Source organism: Salmo salar, chromosome ssa02, assembly GCF_905237065.1.
Source record: "Salmo salar chromosome ssa02, Ssal_v3.1, whole genome shotgun sequence".
Classification (NCBI taxonomy): domain Eukaryota; kingdom Metazoa; phylum Chordata; class Actinopteri; order Salmoniformes; family Salmonidae; genus Salmo; species Salmo salar.
In genome coordinates this window covers 16,795,045-16,814,363 of record NC_059443.1, presented here as the reverse complement: position 1 = coordinate 16,814,363, position 19,319 = coordinate 16,795,045, and the positions used below count along the sequence as shown (strand labels likewise).

Below are 19,319 nucleotides of genomic sequence, written 5' to 3'. Positions count from 1 at the left end.
ATGTAAAATGTAAGGATCTGTAAGATGGTTCCATGATGTTTATAAAACATTATATTTGCTAGCAGTATAAAGGTGAGTGGATGTTCCCCCTTTCTCAATATATTGAATATTTGTCCAGCTCCTGTCAAAAGTTTGGATGTGCGTAAAACCCTCCATAGTCTAATTTGTCTTGTCTGTATTATATGCTCACCGGGAGCATTAATGGTGCCTGTAACTGTATTTAGACAGCCTATATTTGGAACATGTTGTTCTTTTGTTTTTATTGCAATTGCAATTTGATTCTAATTATACACTGTCATTTTAGGCCTTATCAATAGCCTTCTGAATTTAATCTTGGTTATTGACTATGTTTGGCATGTCCATGTCCAGACTACAATTTACAGTAGGCCCAGCCCCTATAGCCTACGTTTAACAATGTATTTCCATATTGAAGCAATGCAATTGCAACAATGTGGACTGCAAACATGTTCAACATATTACAAATATGGTGCAGACTATTTAACAAACTAGAGTATAACATGGAACTAGACTACCATTCCAATTGGAGTTGATTCGAAGACCCTAAATAAAAGACCCTAAATACACAACTTGAAGCAACCCCACATTTAGCCATGGAGTACGTTCGGATCCTTGACACACCCACAACTCAAAACCCAGCCTTTTCGCGCCACTGCCAGCTACTGTGCCCATAATTATGGTTGTGAAAATAGCAAAAATATTTCCGATACACCTTGGACCTACACTGAGTGTACATAACATTATGAATACATGCTCTTTCCATGATATAGACTGGCCAGTTGAATCCAGGGGAAAGCTATGATACTGTTTTTATCTCACTTGGAAAATCCACTTGAGACAAGTTAAAGAAGGATTTGTAAACCTTGAGACAATTGAGACATAGATTGTGTGTGTGCCATTCAAAGGGTGACTGTGCAAGACAAAATATTTAAGTGCCTTTGAACGGGTGTGACAATAGGTGCCAGTCTCACCTATTTGTGTCAAGAACTGCAACGCTGCTGGGTTTTTGACACTCAACAGTTACCCGTGTGTATCAAGAATGGTCCACCACACAAAGGACATCCAGCCCACTTGACACAACCGTGTGAAGCATTGGAGTCAACATGGGCCAGCATCCCTGTGGAACACTTTCGATACTTTGTAGAGTCCATGGGGGGGTCAACCAGGGATGTGGTGACATGTGACCTACAGTGAGAGTGTTTACCCTCTTCACAATGACCTACTCACACTGATAATGACGTCAGTTGTTTCTCTTCCCTCACAACTATTGCTTCATCGTTCATGAAAGGTTGTGTTTCCACCCAAATTCTCTCTATCTCTTTCTCTCTGTCTCCCTTTCCACCCCATCTTTCCCTCTCTCCAGGGCAAGTAACACATTGTATCATTTGACCTCTGGTCTTCAAAAGGAGATTTCCGTCACATCCAAGCATATCGCTCCCTCTCTCACTGGAAATACTGGACATTTTGGAAAGTTGACTTTTTTGGCATTGCCTGTAGACAGTGTGAGAAGGACAAGTGTGTGTGTGTTTTTGTCTGAGTGTGTGTGGAGCATCCATGGTTTAGTGTGTTTTAGATGTTGACGTCGCCCTCTGACTACATCAGAGAACGTGCTGGAACCTCGCATTACAGCACTCAGGGGTTCATGTTGCTCTGCATTTTATCTATTCATTTCATCACTTTATTTATTCTGTTTAGCCTTCAGAGGTGAATCTGTTCAGGTAGAGAGCTGTAGCAGTTCTAAACCCATCAGGTTTTTAGTGCATCTTTGGTAGTGATAGTTGCACCTGCTTGTGTCTCAGTGCAGTAGTGTCAGTGTTAAAGTATCAGTGTCGTTTCAGTCAGTCCTCCTGGAAGTGTGTGCAGCGTCACTGTTGTATTAGCATTGTGTGTGAGCTTGTCTGGGACATCTCAGCGTGGAGTCAGTGCTGCAGTCTTAGTGTGTGTAAGTGGGCGCAGGGTCGGTGTTGTGGTCTCAGTATTAAGTATCCCAGGCGGTGTGTGTTGGTGTGTGAGAGAGAGATGGAGAAGGCTTGAGGCTGGTTGAGCTCTAACATGAAGCCTCTCTTCAGAGAACGTCTAGCAGAGTGTATGGGAATCTACATCATGGTCGTGAGAACACCTCTGCTGTATGTAACCTGACCGTAACCATCAACCACAGCCATTTTACTTTATTTTTCATGCTTTATGGTCCTGGGATGTTGTGTTGTGTCTGTCCAGTTGTTTGGCGTTATCATGACACAAGGCGAGATTCAGATGCAGACACAGGAGGCAGATGGTTGGAGTCTTACAGTGCTTATTAATCCAAAAGGAGTAGGCAAGAGAATGGTTGTGGACAGGCAAAAGGTCAAAACCTGTTCAGAGTCCAGGAGGTACAGAGTGGCAGACAGGCTCGTGGTCAAGGCAGGCAGAATGGTCAGGCAGGCGGGTACAAAGTCCAGAAACAGGCAAGGGTCAAAACCAGGAGGACTCGAAAAAGGAGAAATGCAAAAAGCAGGAGAACGGGAAAAACGCTGGTTGACTTGGAAACATTCAAGACGAACTGGCACAGAGAGACAGGAAACACAGGATAAATACACTGGCACAGAGAGACAGGAAACACAGGATAAATACACTGGCACAGAGAGACAGGAAACACAGGGATAAATACACTGGCACAGAGAGACAGGAAACACAGGATAAATACACTGGCACAGAGAGACAGGAAACACAGGGATAAATACACTGGCACAGAGAGACAGGAAACACAGGGATAAATACACTGGCACAGAGAGACAGGAAACACAGGGATAAATACACTGGCACAGAGAGACAGGAAACACAGGGATAAATACACTGGCACAGAGAGACAGGAAACACAGGGATAAATACACTGGGGGAAATAAGCGACACCTTGAGGGGGTGGAGACAATCACAGGGACAGGTGAAACGGATCACGGTGTGACAGGCGTAGGCACCATGGCCCAAACCATCACCAGTAGGAACGTAAAGGGTGATACCTGTCCGCTAACTTTGCCTTTGTCTTCGCCACCACCTTCGACATGTACATCACACGAGGAGTGTCGAGTAAGGACTGAAACCTAGTTTACAGTGCAGCTTTTATTGTTTCATTGACTTCTTTATTTTTTTTTATAGATTTTTTTTTCCTCTACAAAATCAAACCCATTTTGTAGATTGTTGAAAAAAATTTAAAATGTATTTTATAAAGCCCTTTTTACATCGGCAGTCGTCACAGAGTGACACCGTTGTGGATATGTTGTCTTGTGGTGTATGGGATAGTGATGTGTGTGTGTCCTCTCTCTGCTAGGGGTCCAGTTAAATCCTGCGGTGTCCATCAGCATGTGTGTGTTGGGCAGACACCACTGGAGGAAGTTTCCCTTCTACACTTCCAGATGATAGGCTCATTCATGAGGGCTCCCCCATCGCTCTCTCCCTCTCTATCTCTCCCTCTCTCTCTCCCCCATCGCTCTCTCCCTCTCTCTCTCTCCCCCATCGCTCTCTCCCTCTCTCTCTCTCCCCCATCGCTCTCTCCCTCTCTCTCTCTCCCTCTCGCTCTCTCCCTCTCTCTCTCTCCCCCATCGCTCTCTCCCTCTCTCTCTCTCCCTCATCACTCTCTCTCTCCCCCATCGCTCTCTCCCTCTCGCTCTCTCCCTCTCTCTCTCTCCCTCTCTCTCTCTCCCTCTCTCTCTCTCTCCCCATCGCTCTCTCCCTCTCTCTCTCCCTCTCTCTCTCTCCCTCTCTCTCTCCCCCATCACTCTCTCTCTCTCCCCCATCACGCTCTCTCGGTCTGTCTCTCTCCCCATCACTCTCTCTCTCTCCCCCTCTCTCTCTTACTCTCCCCCTCTCTCCCCATCACTCTCTCTCTCTCCCTCTCTCTCTCTCTCTCCCCATCATGCTCTCGCTCTCTCCCCATCACGCTATCTCTCTCTCTCTCTCTCTTTCCCATCACTCTCTCTCTCTCTGTCTCTCTGCATGTTGGTAGATGCCATTATAAACTACTGTCAGGGCAACCTCACAGTGACAGGTCCCACTGCCACAGCCCAGATCTTTGCCACATACCCTGCTGACTACCTCAGCATCTGGAACGGTTTCGTAGACCAGGTGAACAGAATGGAATCAATTGTAATAGAATAGAATAGAATAACAATCTAATCTAGAATTGAGTAAATTCAAAGCCACAAAGTCACTATAAATCCCTTTCCCTCTCCTCCATTCCTCTTCTCCTTTTCCCCTCCTCCTCTCCCTCAATCCCTCTCTCCCAGGTGATAGGTACAGCCACTCTGCTGGTGTGTTTGTTGGCCCTGGGGGACCAGAGGAACAGTGTGGCTCCTGCCCACCTGGAGCACCTGATGACGGGCTGGCTGTGTTTGTCATCGGCCTGTCCATGGGGGGTAAATGTGGCTACCCCTGAACCCTGCCAGAGACCTGGGCCCCCGGGTCTTTACCTACCTGGCTGGCTGGGGAGTAGAGGTGTTCAGGTGAGACAACACCCACCACCTTTTGGCATTGATCTGCATGAAAATACACTACTCATGACATACTCGATCTACAGACTGTGATGGACCAACTGATTACTGAGGAGAAATATGTTGATCTCTCTCTCTCAGTGCTAGCAGGGGTTGGTTCAGGGTGCCCCTGGTGGCCCCATTCTTGGGGGCTATGGTAGGCGAGGCTCTGTAGCAGCTCTTCATTGAGCTGCACCACCCACCACTGCAACTGGAGTCCGATGGGCTCTGTCTGGAGAACAAGATGGCGCCCGGTCTGGAAGCAATGGAATTGGGCCTGAAGTCATTCCCCAAGGACATACGATCTCAATCTCTAGCTGCCCATCTGGAGGAGAAAGTCAGCCATCTTCTCTGTCCTCCTCTGCTCTCTCTCTCTCTCTCTCCATCTGTCTGTGTTCTCTCTTTCTCCTAAACGTGTTCCTCCATTTCGTCCTTCTACCTTGCTTCTGTCCTTGTCAACATATCCCTACATTTTCCCCTCTCCTGATTCCTGCTTTAGTAGCCTATTGATTTGTAATTTGATGATGAAGAAAGGTGTGTGTGTTTGAGGAATATGGTTGTATGAGAGTGCTTATTTGTACAGCTTTGGCCATTGTAGTCAAAAGGTATAGTGTATGTGTTGAGATTGTTTTGGCCTGTGTTTTGTGAGTTCAGAATAAATTAAATATAAAATATTGATTTGATTTGTAGCTATGAATATCAAAAGCTGGAGAAAAAAATCGCTGCTGCTTTGGTGCTGATGTTGCGCCCCAAAATATAGTCTGTTGCTGTTACCGACCAGGGACAGCAGGGGGCGCTATGAGATAAATAATAAAAAGCACACGGCTGAAAGGCTGTTGTTCAATAACAACCTTCAAATGCAATATTGAGGCGGGAGGTTTTGTGAAATTATGGTGACAAAAAAGGAACCCTCAAAAGTTCCCCAAACTGTAATAACTAGATGTCTAAATTGTTGAATAATTAAAAAAAAAAACGTTTTTATATCTCCCTGAGATTACAAAGAGGATAGTCTATTTCCTCATGAGATTAAATTATAGTAGGAGGGTGGTCGAAGTAAACATCGCCCCTCCTTCCTGTTTCTCTCCCTGTCTGGAGAACAAAATGCTCTTTCACCTCGCCAGCATGTCTGTGTATCAGCACCGCGCATCCACAGTGCCTGCCTGTATCCTCTACCTCCGTGGCCTTACAAACAAGGGCAGGCGTGTCCTCAACACTCAAATAACAGCCTGAACCCAGCGAGAGGACTTGGATGTTGCTGACAGAAATGTGCACATAGCGTGGACTTGAAAAGGTAGGTTCCCTAGCCAGCTAGTCGACAAATGTAGGCTAGCCAGCTAAACAATTTAATGTCAGGTTCTTTGTTTACTTCGCAGAGATTTTGATTGAGCTAATTTAGCTAGCCATTAACAATGCATTATAATTGTTGCCTGTACTTCAAATGTTCTTGCCACACCTGTGTACAAACTTGTACCTGTTTAGGCTCTACTTTTGTTCGATAACTTGTGAATAATTATGGGTACCTTTGTTGAGTTATTGTGCTTTACACTGACTGTGCAAGTATAAATCTCTTCCTGAATAAACTTTGCATATGCTATGCTATAAGGGCTATAGTAACTAGCTAGTCAGATTTATTACCCCCTTTACTATTTTTTTTTTGCTATTGATACTGTTAACGACTTGAACTAATAACTATGTTATTACATGCTAATAATATCACGTTATGTATCTAATTTGGTTATTTAGGCAGTGTTTTTTATATATATTGGGTCAGTAGGTGAATCATGGTAATGCAGGGATTGGTTGCTTTAATATCCTCAAATTCTTATATGTCAGTCTCCAGTGAGAGTTGAGCGGAATTCTGAGCAGCAGCCAAGAAATGTGATTAGATATTCAGCATGTCCCTGGTGTTACGCACTCCCCTATCTGCCCTCCTACCTGCCTGCCTCATACTGGCCCTGCTTCCCTGCACCCCTACCTGCCCTTCTACTTCCATTCCTTCCTGCCACCCTGCCTGCCTGCCTCATTCCGGATCCTCCTCCCTGCCTGCCTCATACTGGCCCTGCTTCCCTGCATCCCTACCTGCCCTTCTACTTCCACTCCTTCCTGCCCTCCTGCCACCCTGCCTGCCTGCCTCATACTGGCCCTGCTTCCCTGCACCCCTACCTGCCCTTCTACTTCCATTCCTTCCTGCCACCCTGCCTGCCTCATTCCGGATCCTCCTCCCTGCCTGCCTCATTCCAGCCCTGCCTGCATCATTCCGGTCCTACCACCCTGCCTGCCTCATTCCAGCCCTGCCTGCCTCATTCCAGCCCTACCTGCCTCATTCCAGCCCTACCTGCCTCATTCCAGCCATGCCTGCCTCATTCCAGCCCTGCCTGCCTCATTCCAGCCCTACCTGCCTCATTCCAGCCCTGCCTGCCTCATTCCAGCCCTGCCTGCCTCATTCCAGCCCTACCTGCCTCATTCCGGTCCTACCACCCTGCCTGCCTCATTCCGGCCCTGCCTGCCTCATTCCAACCCTGCCTGCCTCATTCCGGCCCTACCTGCCTCATTCCGGCCCTACCTGCCCGCCATAAGGGCACTGCAGTCCACAGGGTTATACAAGGAGCCTGAAGGAGAGTGGGAAAGGGAGGGAGGGCTGGTAGTTTCTGTTCATTTCATATTGTTTCATCTGGCACTCAGCCCAAACCATTCGCTTGTCCTGTTTTGATCTGTAAATATACAGTGGGAGAAAAAGGAGGAAGGTTATGAGTGGAGAGAAGAGAGCAGAAAGAGACAGGGGATTGGTGAAAGAGAGGTAGGTATGGAGGGAATTGGTGAGATGAACGGAGAGGTATAGGAGATGGGGGAGAGAGGAACAGAATGTACACAGAGAGAGAGAGAGAGATAGAGACTGGTGTATGTATCTGAAAGCTGATCTGTCCCACTCAGAGAGCAGTTCTTTCTGTGGACTATTGATTTAAGCCCGACCACCATCTCCCTCAGTCTACCAGCTCTGGAACCCTAGACGTTGCCTGTAGATACAGACCTAGGATCAGTTTACCATCCCCTAATCCTAACCCCAACCATAGGGATCAAAATACAGAAATCATTTCATCCACCCTTTGTTTTCTTACAGTATCAGTACAGATGAAGGAAAGGAGATGAGGAGACCACTTAACAGTATTAAAGCTTTGACACAAAACAGTTCTAAACAACAGTTCTAAACAACAGTTCCAAACAACAGTTCTAAACAACAGTTCTAAACAACAGTTCTAAACAACAGTTCTAAACAACAGTTCTAAACAACAGTTCTAAACAACAGTTCTAAACAACAGTTCCAAACAACAGTTCTAAACAACAGTTCTAAACAACAGTTCTAAACAACAGTTCCAAACAACAGTTCTAAACAACAGTTCTAAACAACAGTTCTAAACAACAGTTCTAAACAACAGTCCTAAACAACAGTCCTAAACAACAGTCCTAAACAACAGTTCCAAACAACAGTTCTAAACAACAGTTCCAAACAACAGTTCCAAACAACAGTTCCAAACAACAGTTCCAAACAACAGTTCTAAACAACAGTTCTAAACAACAGTTCTAAACAACAGTTCTAAACAACAGTCCTAAACAACAGTCCTAAACAACAGTTCCAAACAACAGTTCCAAACAACAGTTCCAAACAACAGTTCCAAACAACAGTTCCAAACAACAGTTCTAAACAACAGTTCTAAACAACAGTTCTAAACAACAGTTCTAAACAACAGTTCTAAACAACAGTTCTAAACAACAGTTCTAAACAACAGTTCTAAACAACAGTTCCAAACAACAGTTCCAAACAACAGTTCTAAACAACAGTTCCAAACAACAGTTCCAAACAACAGTTCCAAACAACAGTTCCAAACAACAGTTCTAAACAACAGTTCTAAACAACAGTTCTAAACAACAGTTCCAAACAACAGTTCTAAACAACAGTTCTAAACAACAGTTCTAAACAACAGTTCCAAACAACAGTTCTAAACAACAGTTCTAAACAACAGTTCCAAACAACAGTTCCAAACAACAGTTCTAAACAACAGTTCCAAACAACAGTTCTAAACAACAGTTCTAAACAACAGTTCCAAACAACAGTTCCAAACAACAGTTCTAAACAACAGTTCCAAACAACAGTTCTAAACAACAGTTCTAAACAACAGTTCTAAACAACAGTTCTAAACAACAGTTCTAAACAACAGTTCCAAACAACAGTTCTAAACAACAGTTCCAAACATGTCTCTATGCCAGTGGTGTAACACCAACCACTGTAGGAGACGTACCTGACCTATCAGCCAGAGGGCCAGTGTAACGCCTCACAGACACCTACTGTTAATGAGAAATGTCTAAATGGCATTTCCTCATTACCGCAGATGGACAGGTTCTGTTCTCTCCTTCTCTCTCTCTCTCTCTCTCTCTCTCTCTCTCTCTCTCTCTCCCTTTCTCTGTGTGTGTGGGTTGTGCATGCGTACGTCTGTCTGTGTGTGTGGGTTGTGCATAAGTCAGTGCGTATGCGTGTGTGTGGCTGTTATAGAGGCATGTAATCTCAGTGAATTATGAGTCCTGTCTTACTATAGTCCTGGAGTCTGATGTCGGGGGATAGTGACCTCACACTGGCTGGCTGGCTGACTGGCTGGCTGACTGGCTGGCTCTGGCTGGCTGGCTGGCTGGCTGGCTGACTGACTGGCTCTGGCTGGCTGGCTGGCTGGCTGGCTGGCTCTGGCTGGCTGGCTGGCTGGCTGGCTGGCTGGCTGGCTCTGGCTGGCTGGCTGACTGGCTGGCTCTGGCTGGCTGGCTGGCTGGCTGACTGACTGGCTCTGGCTGGCTGGCTGGCTGGCTGGCTGGCTCTGGCTGGCTGGCTGGCTGGCTGGCTGGCTCTGGCTGGCTCTGGCTGGCTGGCTGGCTGGCTGGCTGACTGACTGACTGGCTCTGGCTGGCTGGCTGGCTGGCTGGCTGGCTGGCTGGCTGGCTCTGGCTGGCTGGCTGACTGGCTGGCTCTGGCTGGCTGGCTGGCTGGCTGACTGACTGGCTCTGGCTGGCTGGCTGGCTCTGGCTGGCTGGCTGGCTGGCTCTGGCTGGCTCTGGCTGGCTGGCTGGCTGGCTGGCTGGCTGGCTGGCTGGCTGGCTCTGGCTGGCTCTGGCTGGCTGGCTGGCTGGCTGGCTGGCTGGCTGGCTCTGGCTGGCTGGCTGGCTGGCTGGCTGGCTGGCTGGCTGGCTGGCTGACTGACTGACTGGCTCTAGCTCTCCCCAATGCTTTACCTTACTGACATTTCTTTACCCTTCATCACAATTAGCTCATTACTTAGATAGTCATCTGTTGATCTGAACTCAACCTCACAAGCAACATCCTTTTTACCTTGAGCCTTAGACTTGCTACTGTTTCAATGTTCTGTTGGATTTGTGTTCTGGTGTATCGTACCAACTAGTTCAGTAAACTAGTAAGAGAGGAAGGGTCTCTTGGGGTTAGTTCAGTTTGTTAGTTTCAGATTCACATACATCTGGTGGATGCAGATCAGTTGATATGTTTAAAGATCCCCTTTTCTAAACATATCCCCTGTGTGTCCGTACTCTATCAGTATGAGTGTTTCTCTGGCTTGGAGGAGAGATCAGTTCCTCTCTCCGTTTCTCTCAAGGCCTAACCCTGACTGTAACACCTGCAGCTCAGCAGTCACATTTACATGATAGTCATTTAACATGTTCTTATTCAGAGCCACTTAGAACACAAGAGAGTGGAGGGCAAAGCTGCTCAGATAGGCCCATATAATAAAGTGTCCTTGATAAATAGTGTCCTTGAGAAATAGTGTCCTTGCATTTCAAAATCAACAAAGTATTCCTTTTGAAACATAAGGACGCTTTCTTTACATGCACATCACAGTAAGTGCATTCAAATAAGAGGTCTGAACAACAGACTTCACATTGTCTGGGTCAAAATCCTGCCATATCATTCAGGTCCCTCACTAAGTGTATTACCTCATGTCTGACTCTGAATACCCTGGATGTTGACATTGTTTTTCTTTTGTTTTCCTCTTCTTCTTCTCCTCCTCCTCTCCCTCCTCCTCTTCTTCTCCTCCTCCTCTCCCTCCTCTTCTGCTTCTGCTTCTCCTCCTCTCCCCCCTCCTCTCCTCTCCTCTTCTGCTCCTCCTTCTCTCCCTCTTCCTCCTCTCCCTCCTCCTCTTCTTCTCCTCCTCCTCTCCCCCCTCCTCTTCTTCTCCTCCTCCTCTCCCCCCTCCTCTCCTCTCCTCCCCCTCCTCTCCTCCTGTAGACAGTCCCATGGGCCATAGTGGAGGGTCAACAACAGAGTGGAGATGTTCAAAGAGAGACCTCCTCCAGGTCAGTCACCTGTTCCAACCCTTTAATCCCAGCTGTTCTGCTGTAGTTGATGTGGTGTGTTAGCCCACCAAGCTAAAGATCAGGCTCCATGAGTCTTCAGGAGTCAGACAAGGACACTCATCCTGCTAGAGTAGTTCACCAAACCACCTCAGCTACCCTTCACCCTCCTTTGACCTCCTCCTCTCCACAACAACCCCAACCTACTGAGCTAAAGCCAAGAGACATGAGAGTCAGTCAGGGTTGCTTATCACTAACGTGTACTTCTTGTAGTATCTGATGATCATTTCCTTTAAAGGATCAATCTTTAATTGAAACAGTAGCAAAGCGGTACCCAGCCTCTGTTTTGGTAAAAAGCCAGGGGTTGCGTTAATGCAGAATACTGCGTTTTTAACGCATACAAAAAGATAAAACAGATAAGAAATATCTTGTTGCGTTTTGAAAACACAGATTTAACATGCTTCTTATTGTCATTTCTGCTCAGCATCAGACTCATTTTGTGCTTCAGTTGCACTTCTTCACTCGGATGAGAATTGACAAACAGGCGTTCTATCAACAGACAGTGTTCTGACTGATATGGTGGAACTTTTCTCTGGTACTTGTCTCGTTGGAGCCTAGTTTTCTCCTGTCAAATGCAAGAGGAACTTCAATCAAAACATCAGGACATGTAGCAGGCTACATTCTTTCTATGATAGACACTGTTCCTAGGCCATCTTTGAAAATAAGAATTTGTTCTTAACTGGCTTGCCTAGTTAAATAAAGGTCAAATAAAACAAAATAAAAATTAGAAAAACGATGTCCATGCATCGTTTTTGCCAAAAATAGGTTGCTTTTTCATTGTAAGCTCATTTACTTGTGTGGCTGCTGCCAAATAGAGTTGCACTTCTGTTGTCTGATGACAGGGAAGCTATTTTCTGCCGAACGTTTTGTACTAATGTATTTTCTGTGTATGAAATATATAGCTTCACGTACCTGATCACTCTGTTGAAGCAGAAAAACACTGTTGACTTTCCATTTAAAACGCAGGTGAAATTGTTTAAAACACCGATTTTTTGATGGTCTGTGTTTTGAAAATTGATGGACGGGCCTTGAGAAATGTAACCACTCTCAAATTCATAGAAAGAGGTATGGATGCAAGGACTGACCATCCATGCTATCAAAATTATAGGTGTGTTTGTTTACATGTATATTGTTTACAAACATTGGGATAAAACAAAGTTATATTCTGGGTTCTGATGGGGTACGACAGTTGAACTAAGCTCATGAGGCATAGGATTCATTTGTGAGTCCAAAAATGGATGTAGCAACTCCACATGTTGTTGTGTCTCTGAGAATCAGACTGGACTTCCTGGACAGTGTTGCAGCAGACTCATGTCTCTGTCATGTGGAGACTGGAGTAGTGATCGTCTGGTAGAGGCTGTATTCAGAACAGTAGGTCAGAGAAGCAGACAGTAAGTACTGTAGAGGCTGTATTCAGAACAGTAGGTCAGAGAAGCAGACAGTAAGTACTGTAGAGGCTGTATTCAGAACAGTAGGTCAGAGAAGCAGACAGTAAGTACTGTAGAGGCTGTATTCAGAACAGTAGGTCAGAGAAGCAGGCAGTAAGTACTGTAGAGGCTGTATTCAGAACAGTAGGTCAGAGAAGCAGACAGTAAGTACTGTAGAGGCTGTATTGAGAACAGTAGGTCAGAGAAGCAGACAGTAAGTACTGTAGAGGCTGTATTCAGAACAGTAGGTCAGAGAAGCAGACAGTAAGTACTGTAGAGGCTGTATTCAGAACAGTAGGTCAGAGAAGCAGACAGTAAGTACTGGAGAGGCTGTATTCAGAACAGTAGGTCAGAGAAGCAGACAGTAAGTACTGTAGAGGCTGTATTCAGAACAGTAGGTCAGAGAAGCAGACAGTAAGTACTGTAGAGGCTGTATTCAGAACAGTAGGTCAGAGAAACAGACAGTAAGTACTGTAGAGGCTGTATTCAGAACAGTAGGTCAGAGAAGCAGACAGTAAGTACTGTAGAGGCTGTATTCAGAACAGTAGGTCAGAGAAGCAGACAGTAAGTACTGGAGAGGCTGTATTCAGAACAGTAGGTCAGAGAAGCAGACAGTAAGTACTGTAGAGGCTGTATTCAGAACAGTAGGTCAGAGAAGCAGACAGTAAGTACTGGAGAGGCTGTATTCAGAACAGTAGGTCAGAGAAGCAGACAGTAAGTACTGTAGAGGCTGTATTCAGAACAGTAGGTCAGAGAAGCAGACAGTAAGTACTGTAGAGGCTGTATTGAGAACAGTAGGTCAGAGAAGCAGACAGTAAGTACTGTAGAGGCTGTATTCAGAACAGTAGGTCAGAGAAGCAGACAGTAAGTACTGTAGAGGCTGTATTCAGAACAGCAGGTCAGAGAAGCAGACAGTAAGTACTGGAGAGGCTGTATTCAGAACAGTAGGTCAGAGAAGCAGACAGTAAGTACTGTAGAGGCTTTATTCAGAACAGTAGGTCAGAGAAGCAGACAGTAAGTACTGTAGAGGCTGTATTCAGAACAGTAGGTCAGAGAAGCAGACAGTAAGTACTGTAGAGGCTGTATTCAGAACAGTAGGTCAGAGAAGCAGACAGTAAGTACTGTAGAGGCTGTATTCAGAACAGTAGGTCAGAGAAGCAGACAGTAAGTACTGGAGAGGCTGTATTCAGAACAGTAGGTCAGAGAAGCAGACAGTAAGTACTGGAGAGGCTGTATTCAGAACAGTAGGTCAGAGAAGCAGACAGTAAGTACTGGAGAGGCTGTATTCAGAACAGTAGGTCAGAGAAGCAGACAGTAAGTACTGTAGAGGCTGTATTCAGAACAGTAGGTCAGAGAAGCAGACAGTAAGTACTGGAGAGGCTCTAAGCACATTCAAGTTGTTTCTGGAATTACATGACCAAGCCAAGGTCATCTGCCGAATGTGTGTGTGTGTTTACTTTATGACACAGTTCAACAGCGAGGGAATGTTAAAAGCCTTTTTATGGATCTGTGGCAGCACGTGTGTGTGTGTGTGAATGTGTGTGTATAAATCAGAGAGAAGTGTGTGTTTAGCAGTCTGGATGTGTCCTCTAATGCCACGAGACTCCCCTCACACTGCACGTGCCCAGAACTCTTTATCCCCGCTGCAGTCTCCTCTCCTCTCCCATTCCTTACCAACTCTCAGGCAACTGGGCTGCTGTGAGAGTCAGCTTGGCTCCATATGCCAGCACAGCTGCATCTCCCTCCTCATGGCTAGATCCAAGATGGCACCCAGTTTCTCCCTGCAGTGACCTGCTTCACTCACACCCCTGCAGAGGCAGTTGCCCTGACAACATCAACGACAGCCTGCTATTGGTTCAAACCCTCTGCAAACGGACAGCCTTGGTGATTATGTAATGCAGAGACAGCTTCTCTGTGTTATTGTGAGGAGGACAATGTTTATGTAATTGGTGCCAGGGAAGGCAGGTCCAAGGAATTGATTAGGCTACCCAATAATGCAGTAGCACGTTGAAGATGTACTGCATCCAATTCCCAATATCATCATATGATCACTTTATTACAGTGTCGTGTAATGTTATTTAACATTACTTAAGTTAATCAGCGGAATCAGAGTCATGTAATGTTATTTAACATTACTAAAGTTAATCAGTGGAATCAGAGTGGTGTAATGTTATTTAACATTACTAAAGTTAATCAGTGGAATCAGAGTCTGTAATGTTATTTAACATTACTAAAGTTAATCAGCGGAATCAGAGTCTGTAATGTTATTTAACATTACTAAAGTTAATCAGCGGAATCAGAGTGGTGTAATGTTATTTAACATTACTAAAGTTAATCAGTGGAATCAGAGTGGTGTAATGTTATTTAACATTACTAAAGTTAATCAGTGGAATCAGAGTGGTGTAATGTTATTTAACATTACTAAAGTTAATCAGTGGAATCAGAGTCATGTAATGTTATTTAACATTACTAAAGTTAATCAGCGGAATCAGAGTCTGTAATGTTATTTAACATTACTAAAGTTAATCAGTGGAATCAGAGTGGTGTAATGTTATTTAACATTACTAAAGTTAATCAGTGGAATCAGAGTGGTGTAATGTTATTTAACATTACTAAAGTTAATCAGCGGAATCAGAGTCGTGTAATGTTATTTAACATTACTAAAGTTAATCAGTGGAATCAGAGTGGTGTAATGTTATTTAACATTACTAAAGTTAATCAGTGGAATCAGAGTCGTGTAATGTTATTTAACATTACTAAAGTTAATCAGTGGAATCAGAGTGGTGTAATGTTATTTAACATTACTAAAGTTAATCAGCGGAATCAGAGTGGTGTAATGTTATTTAACATTACTAAAGTTAATCAGCGGAATCAGAGTGGTGTAATGTTATTTAACATTACTAAAGTTAATCAGTGGAATCAGAGTGGTGTAATGTTATTTAACATTACTAAAGTTAATCAGCGGAATCAGAGTCTGTAATGTTATTTAACATTACTAAAGTTAATCAGTGGAATCAGAGTGGTGTAATGTTATTTAACATTACTAAAGTTAATCAGTGGAATCAGAGTCGTGTAATGTTATTTAACATTACTAAAGTTAATCAGCGGAATCAGAGTGGTGTAATGTTATTTAACATTACTAAAGTTAATCAGTGGAATCAGAGTCTGTAATGTTATTTAACATTACTAAAGTTAATCAGTGGAATCAGAGTCGTGTAATGTTATTTAACATTACTAAAGTTAATCAGCGGAATCAGAGTGGTGTAATGTTATTTAACATTACTAAAGTTAATCAGTGGAATCAGAGTCGTGTAATGTTATTTAACATTACTAAAGTTAATCAGTGGAATCAGAGTCGTGTAATGTTATTTAACATTACTAAAGTTAATCAGCGGAATCAGAGTCGTGTAATGTTATTTAACATTACTAAAGTTAATCAGTGGAATCAGAGTGGTGTAATGTTATTTAACATTACTAAAGTTAATCAGTGGAATCAGAGTCGTGTAATGTTATTTAACATTACTAAAGTTAATCAGCGGAATCAGAGTCGTGTAATGTTATTTAACATTACTAAAGTTAATCAGCGGAATCAGAGTCGTGTAATGTTATTTAACATTACTAAAGTTAATCAGCGGAATCAGAGTCGTGTAATGTTATTTAACATTACTAAAGTTAATCAGTGGAATCAGAGTGGTGTAATGTTATTTAACATTACTAAAGTTAATCAGTGGAATCAGAGTCGTGTAATGTTATTTAACATTACTAAAGTTAATCAGCGGAATCAGAGTGGTGTAATGTTATTTAACATTACTAAAGTTAATCAGCGGAATCAGAGTCGTGTAATGTTATTTAACATTACTAAAGTTAATCAGTGGAATCAGAGTCGTGTAATGTTATTTAACATGACTAAAGTTAATCAGCGGAATCAGAGTGGTGTAATGTTATTTAACATTACTAAAGTTAATCAGTGGAATCAGAGTCGTGTAATGTTATTTAACATTACTAAAGTTAATCAGTGGAATCAGAGTCGTGTAATGTTATTTAACATTACTCAAGTTAATCAGTGGAATCAGAGTGGTGCAATGTTATTTAACATTACTAAAGTTAATCAGTGGAATCAGAGTGGTGTAATGTTATTTAACATTACTAAAGTTAATCAGTGGAATCAGAGTCTGTAATGTTATTTAACATTACTAAAGTTAATCCGCGGAATCAGAGTGGTGTAATGTTATTTAACATTACTAAAGTTAATCAGTGGAATCAGAGTGGTGTAATGTTATTTAACATTACTAAAGTTAATCAGTGGAATCAGAGTCATGTAATGTTATTTAACATTACTAAAGTTAATCAGTGGAATCAGAGTGGTGTAATGTTATTTAACATGACTAAAGTTAATCAGCGGAATCAGAGTCGTGTAATGTTATTTAACATTACTAAAGTTAATCAGTGGAATCAGAGTGGTGTAATGTTATTTAACATTACTAAAGTTAATCAGCGGAATCAGAGTGGTGTAATGTTATTTAACATTACTAAAGTTAATCAGCGGAATCAGAGTGGTGTAATGTTATTTAACATTACTAAAGTTAATCAGCGGAATCAGAGTCTGTAATGTTATTTAACATTACTAAAGTTAATCAGCGGAATCAGAGTCATGTAATGTTATTTAACATTACTAAAGTTAATCAGTGGAATCAGAGTGGTGTAATGTTATTTAACATTACTAAAGTTAATCAGTGGAATCAGAGTGGTGTAATGTTATTTAACATTACTAAAGTTAATCAGTGGAATCAGAGTGGTGTAATGTTATTTAACATTACTAAAGTTAATCAGTGGAATCAGAGTCATGTAATGTTATTTAACATTACTAAAGTTAATCAGCGGAATCAGAGTCTGTAATGTTATTTAACATTACTAAAGTTAATCAGTGGAATCAGAGTGGTGTAATGTTATTTAACATTACTAAAGTTAATCAGTGGAATCAGAGTGGTGTAATGTTATTTAACATTACTAAAGTTAATCAGCGGAATCAGAGTCGTGTAATGTTATTTAACATTACTAAAGTTAATCAGTGGAATCAGAGTGGTGTAATGTTATTTAACATTACTAAAGTTAATCAGTGGAATCAGAGTCGTGTAATGTTATTTAACATTACTAAAGTTAATCAGTGGAATCAGAGTGGTGTAATGTTATTTAACATTACTAAAGTTAATCAGCGGAATCAGAGTGGTGTAATGTTATTTAACATTACTAAAGTTAATCAGCGGAATCAGAGTGGTGTAATGTTATTTAACATTACTAAAGTTAATCAGTGGAATCAGAGTGGTGTAATGTTATTTAACATTACTAAAGTTAATCAGCGGAATCAGAGTCTGTAATGTTATTTAACATTACTAAAGTTAATCAGTGGAATCAGAGTGGTGTAATGTTATTTAACATTACTAAAGTTAATCAGTGGAATCAGAGTCGTGTAATGTTATTTAACATTACTAAAGTTAATCAGCGGAATCAGAGTGGTGTAATGTTATTTAACATTACTAAAGTTAATCAGTGGAATCAGAGTCTGTAATGTTATTTAACATTACTAAAGTTAATCAGTGGAATCAGAGTCGTGTAATGTTATTTAACATTACTAAAGTTAATCAGCGGAATCAGAGTGGTGTAATGTTATTTAACATTACTAAAGTTAATCAGTGGAATCAGAGTCGTGTAATGTTATTTAACATTACTAAAGTTAATCAGTGGAATCAGAGTCGTGTAATGTTATTTAACATTACTAAAGTTAATCAGCGGAATCAGAGTCGTGTAATGTTATTTAACATTACTAAAGTTAATCAGTGGAATCAGAGTGGTGTAATGTTATTTAACATTACTAAAGTTAATCAGTGGAATCAGAGTCGTGTAATGTTATTTAACATTACTAAAGTTAATCAGCGGAATCAGAGTCGTGTAATGTTATTTAACATTACTAAAGTTAATCAGCGGAATCAGAGTCGTGTAATGTTATTTAACATTACTAAAGTTAATCAGCGGAATCAGAGTCGTGTAATGTTATTTAACATTACTAAAGTTAATCAGTGGAATCAGAGTGGTGTAATGTTATTTAACATTACTAAAGTTAATCAGTGGAATCAGAGTCGTGTAATGTTATTTAACATTACTAAAGTTAATCAGCGGAATCAGAGTGGTGTAATGTTATTTAACATTACTCAAGTTAATCAGTGGAATCAGAGTGGTGCAATGTTATTTAACATTACTAAAGTTAATCAGTGGAATCAGAGTGGTGTAATGTTATTTAACATTACTAAAGTTAATCAGTGGAATCAGAGTCTGTAATGTTATTTAACATTACTAAAGTTAATCAGTGGAATCAGAGTGGTGTAATGTTATTTAACATTACTAAAGTTAATCAGTGGAATCAGAGTGGTGTAATGTTATTTAACATTACTAAAGTTAATCAGTGGAATCAGAGTGGTGTAATGTTATTTAACATTACTAAAGTTAATCAGTGGAATCAGAGTCATGTAGCCTAAAGGTTCTATGGCATAACATTGTGATGCCCCCTACATTCAAACACTTGGTCTTTAGCCTGTTGAAAAGAAACACAACGTTCCATCATTAGACTTGGCGACAGGCTCTGATGAAGATGCTGCAGGTTCCAGTCATTTACGGTGCGGTAACGGCACCGTCAGCATCTCATTAATAGTGACATGAAGGCACCGCTTACAGCATCACAGAGAGAGTGGAGCTGGCAGCACAGCATCACAGCCAATGACCTCAGCGGTTCTGCAGCAGAGAGAGAGAGAGAGACGTGAGAGAGAGAGCGGGTGAGAGGGGGAGGGGGAGAGAAGCGGTAATGGTATGAGACGCTCCTAATCTATAACCGGAGACGCAGACGGGACAGGACTGGACTGAGTGTGTTCGGTGCAGCTCCCGGAGCATCTGTCTGTCTCTGCGCAAGATGCTCAGCAGAACC

The 19,319-nt window shown here is 42.4% G+C and overlaps 1 protein-coding gene and 1 pseudogene across 5 annotated transcripts in view; both read left to right on the top strand.

Moving 5' to 3' along the window:
• The first annotated feature begins 2,250 nt into the window (after positions 1-2,250).
• LOC106575480 (aquaporin-10-like) lies at positions 2,251-5,750 on the top strand (annotated as a pseudogene).
• Positions 5,530-19,319, top strand: part of LOC106575497 (phospholipid-transporting ATPase ID) — a 68,021-nt gene continuing 54,231 nt past the window's right edge. For 3 of the 5 annotated variants that reach the window (XR_006759941.1, XR_006759940.1, XM_045698666.1), the window contains exon 1: positions 18,827-19,319. This exon is cut by the window's right edge and continues 171 nt beyond it. Coding sequence is in view for 1 of the 5 variants with exons in the window: in XM_045698679.1 (XP_045554635.1) it covers positions 10,838-10,862 (25 nt within the window). In the remaining 4 variants the exon portion in view is untranslated. Of the gene's footprint in view, positions 5,812-10,794; positions 10,863-18,826 lie in introns of those variants that run through there. The other 2 variants (XM_045698679.1, XM_045698682.1) reach the window with 2 other exon arrangements.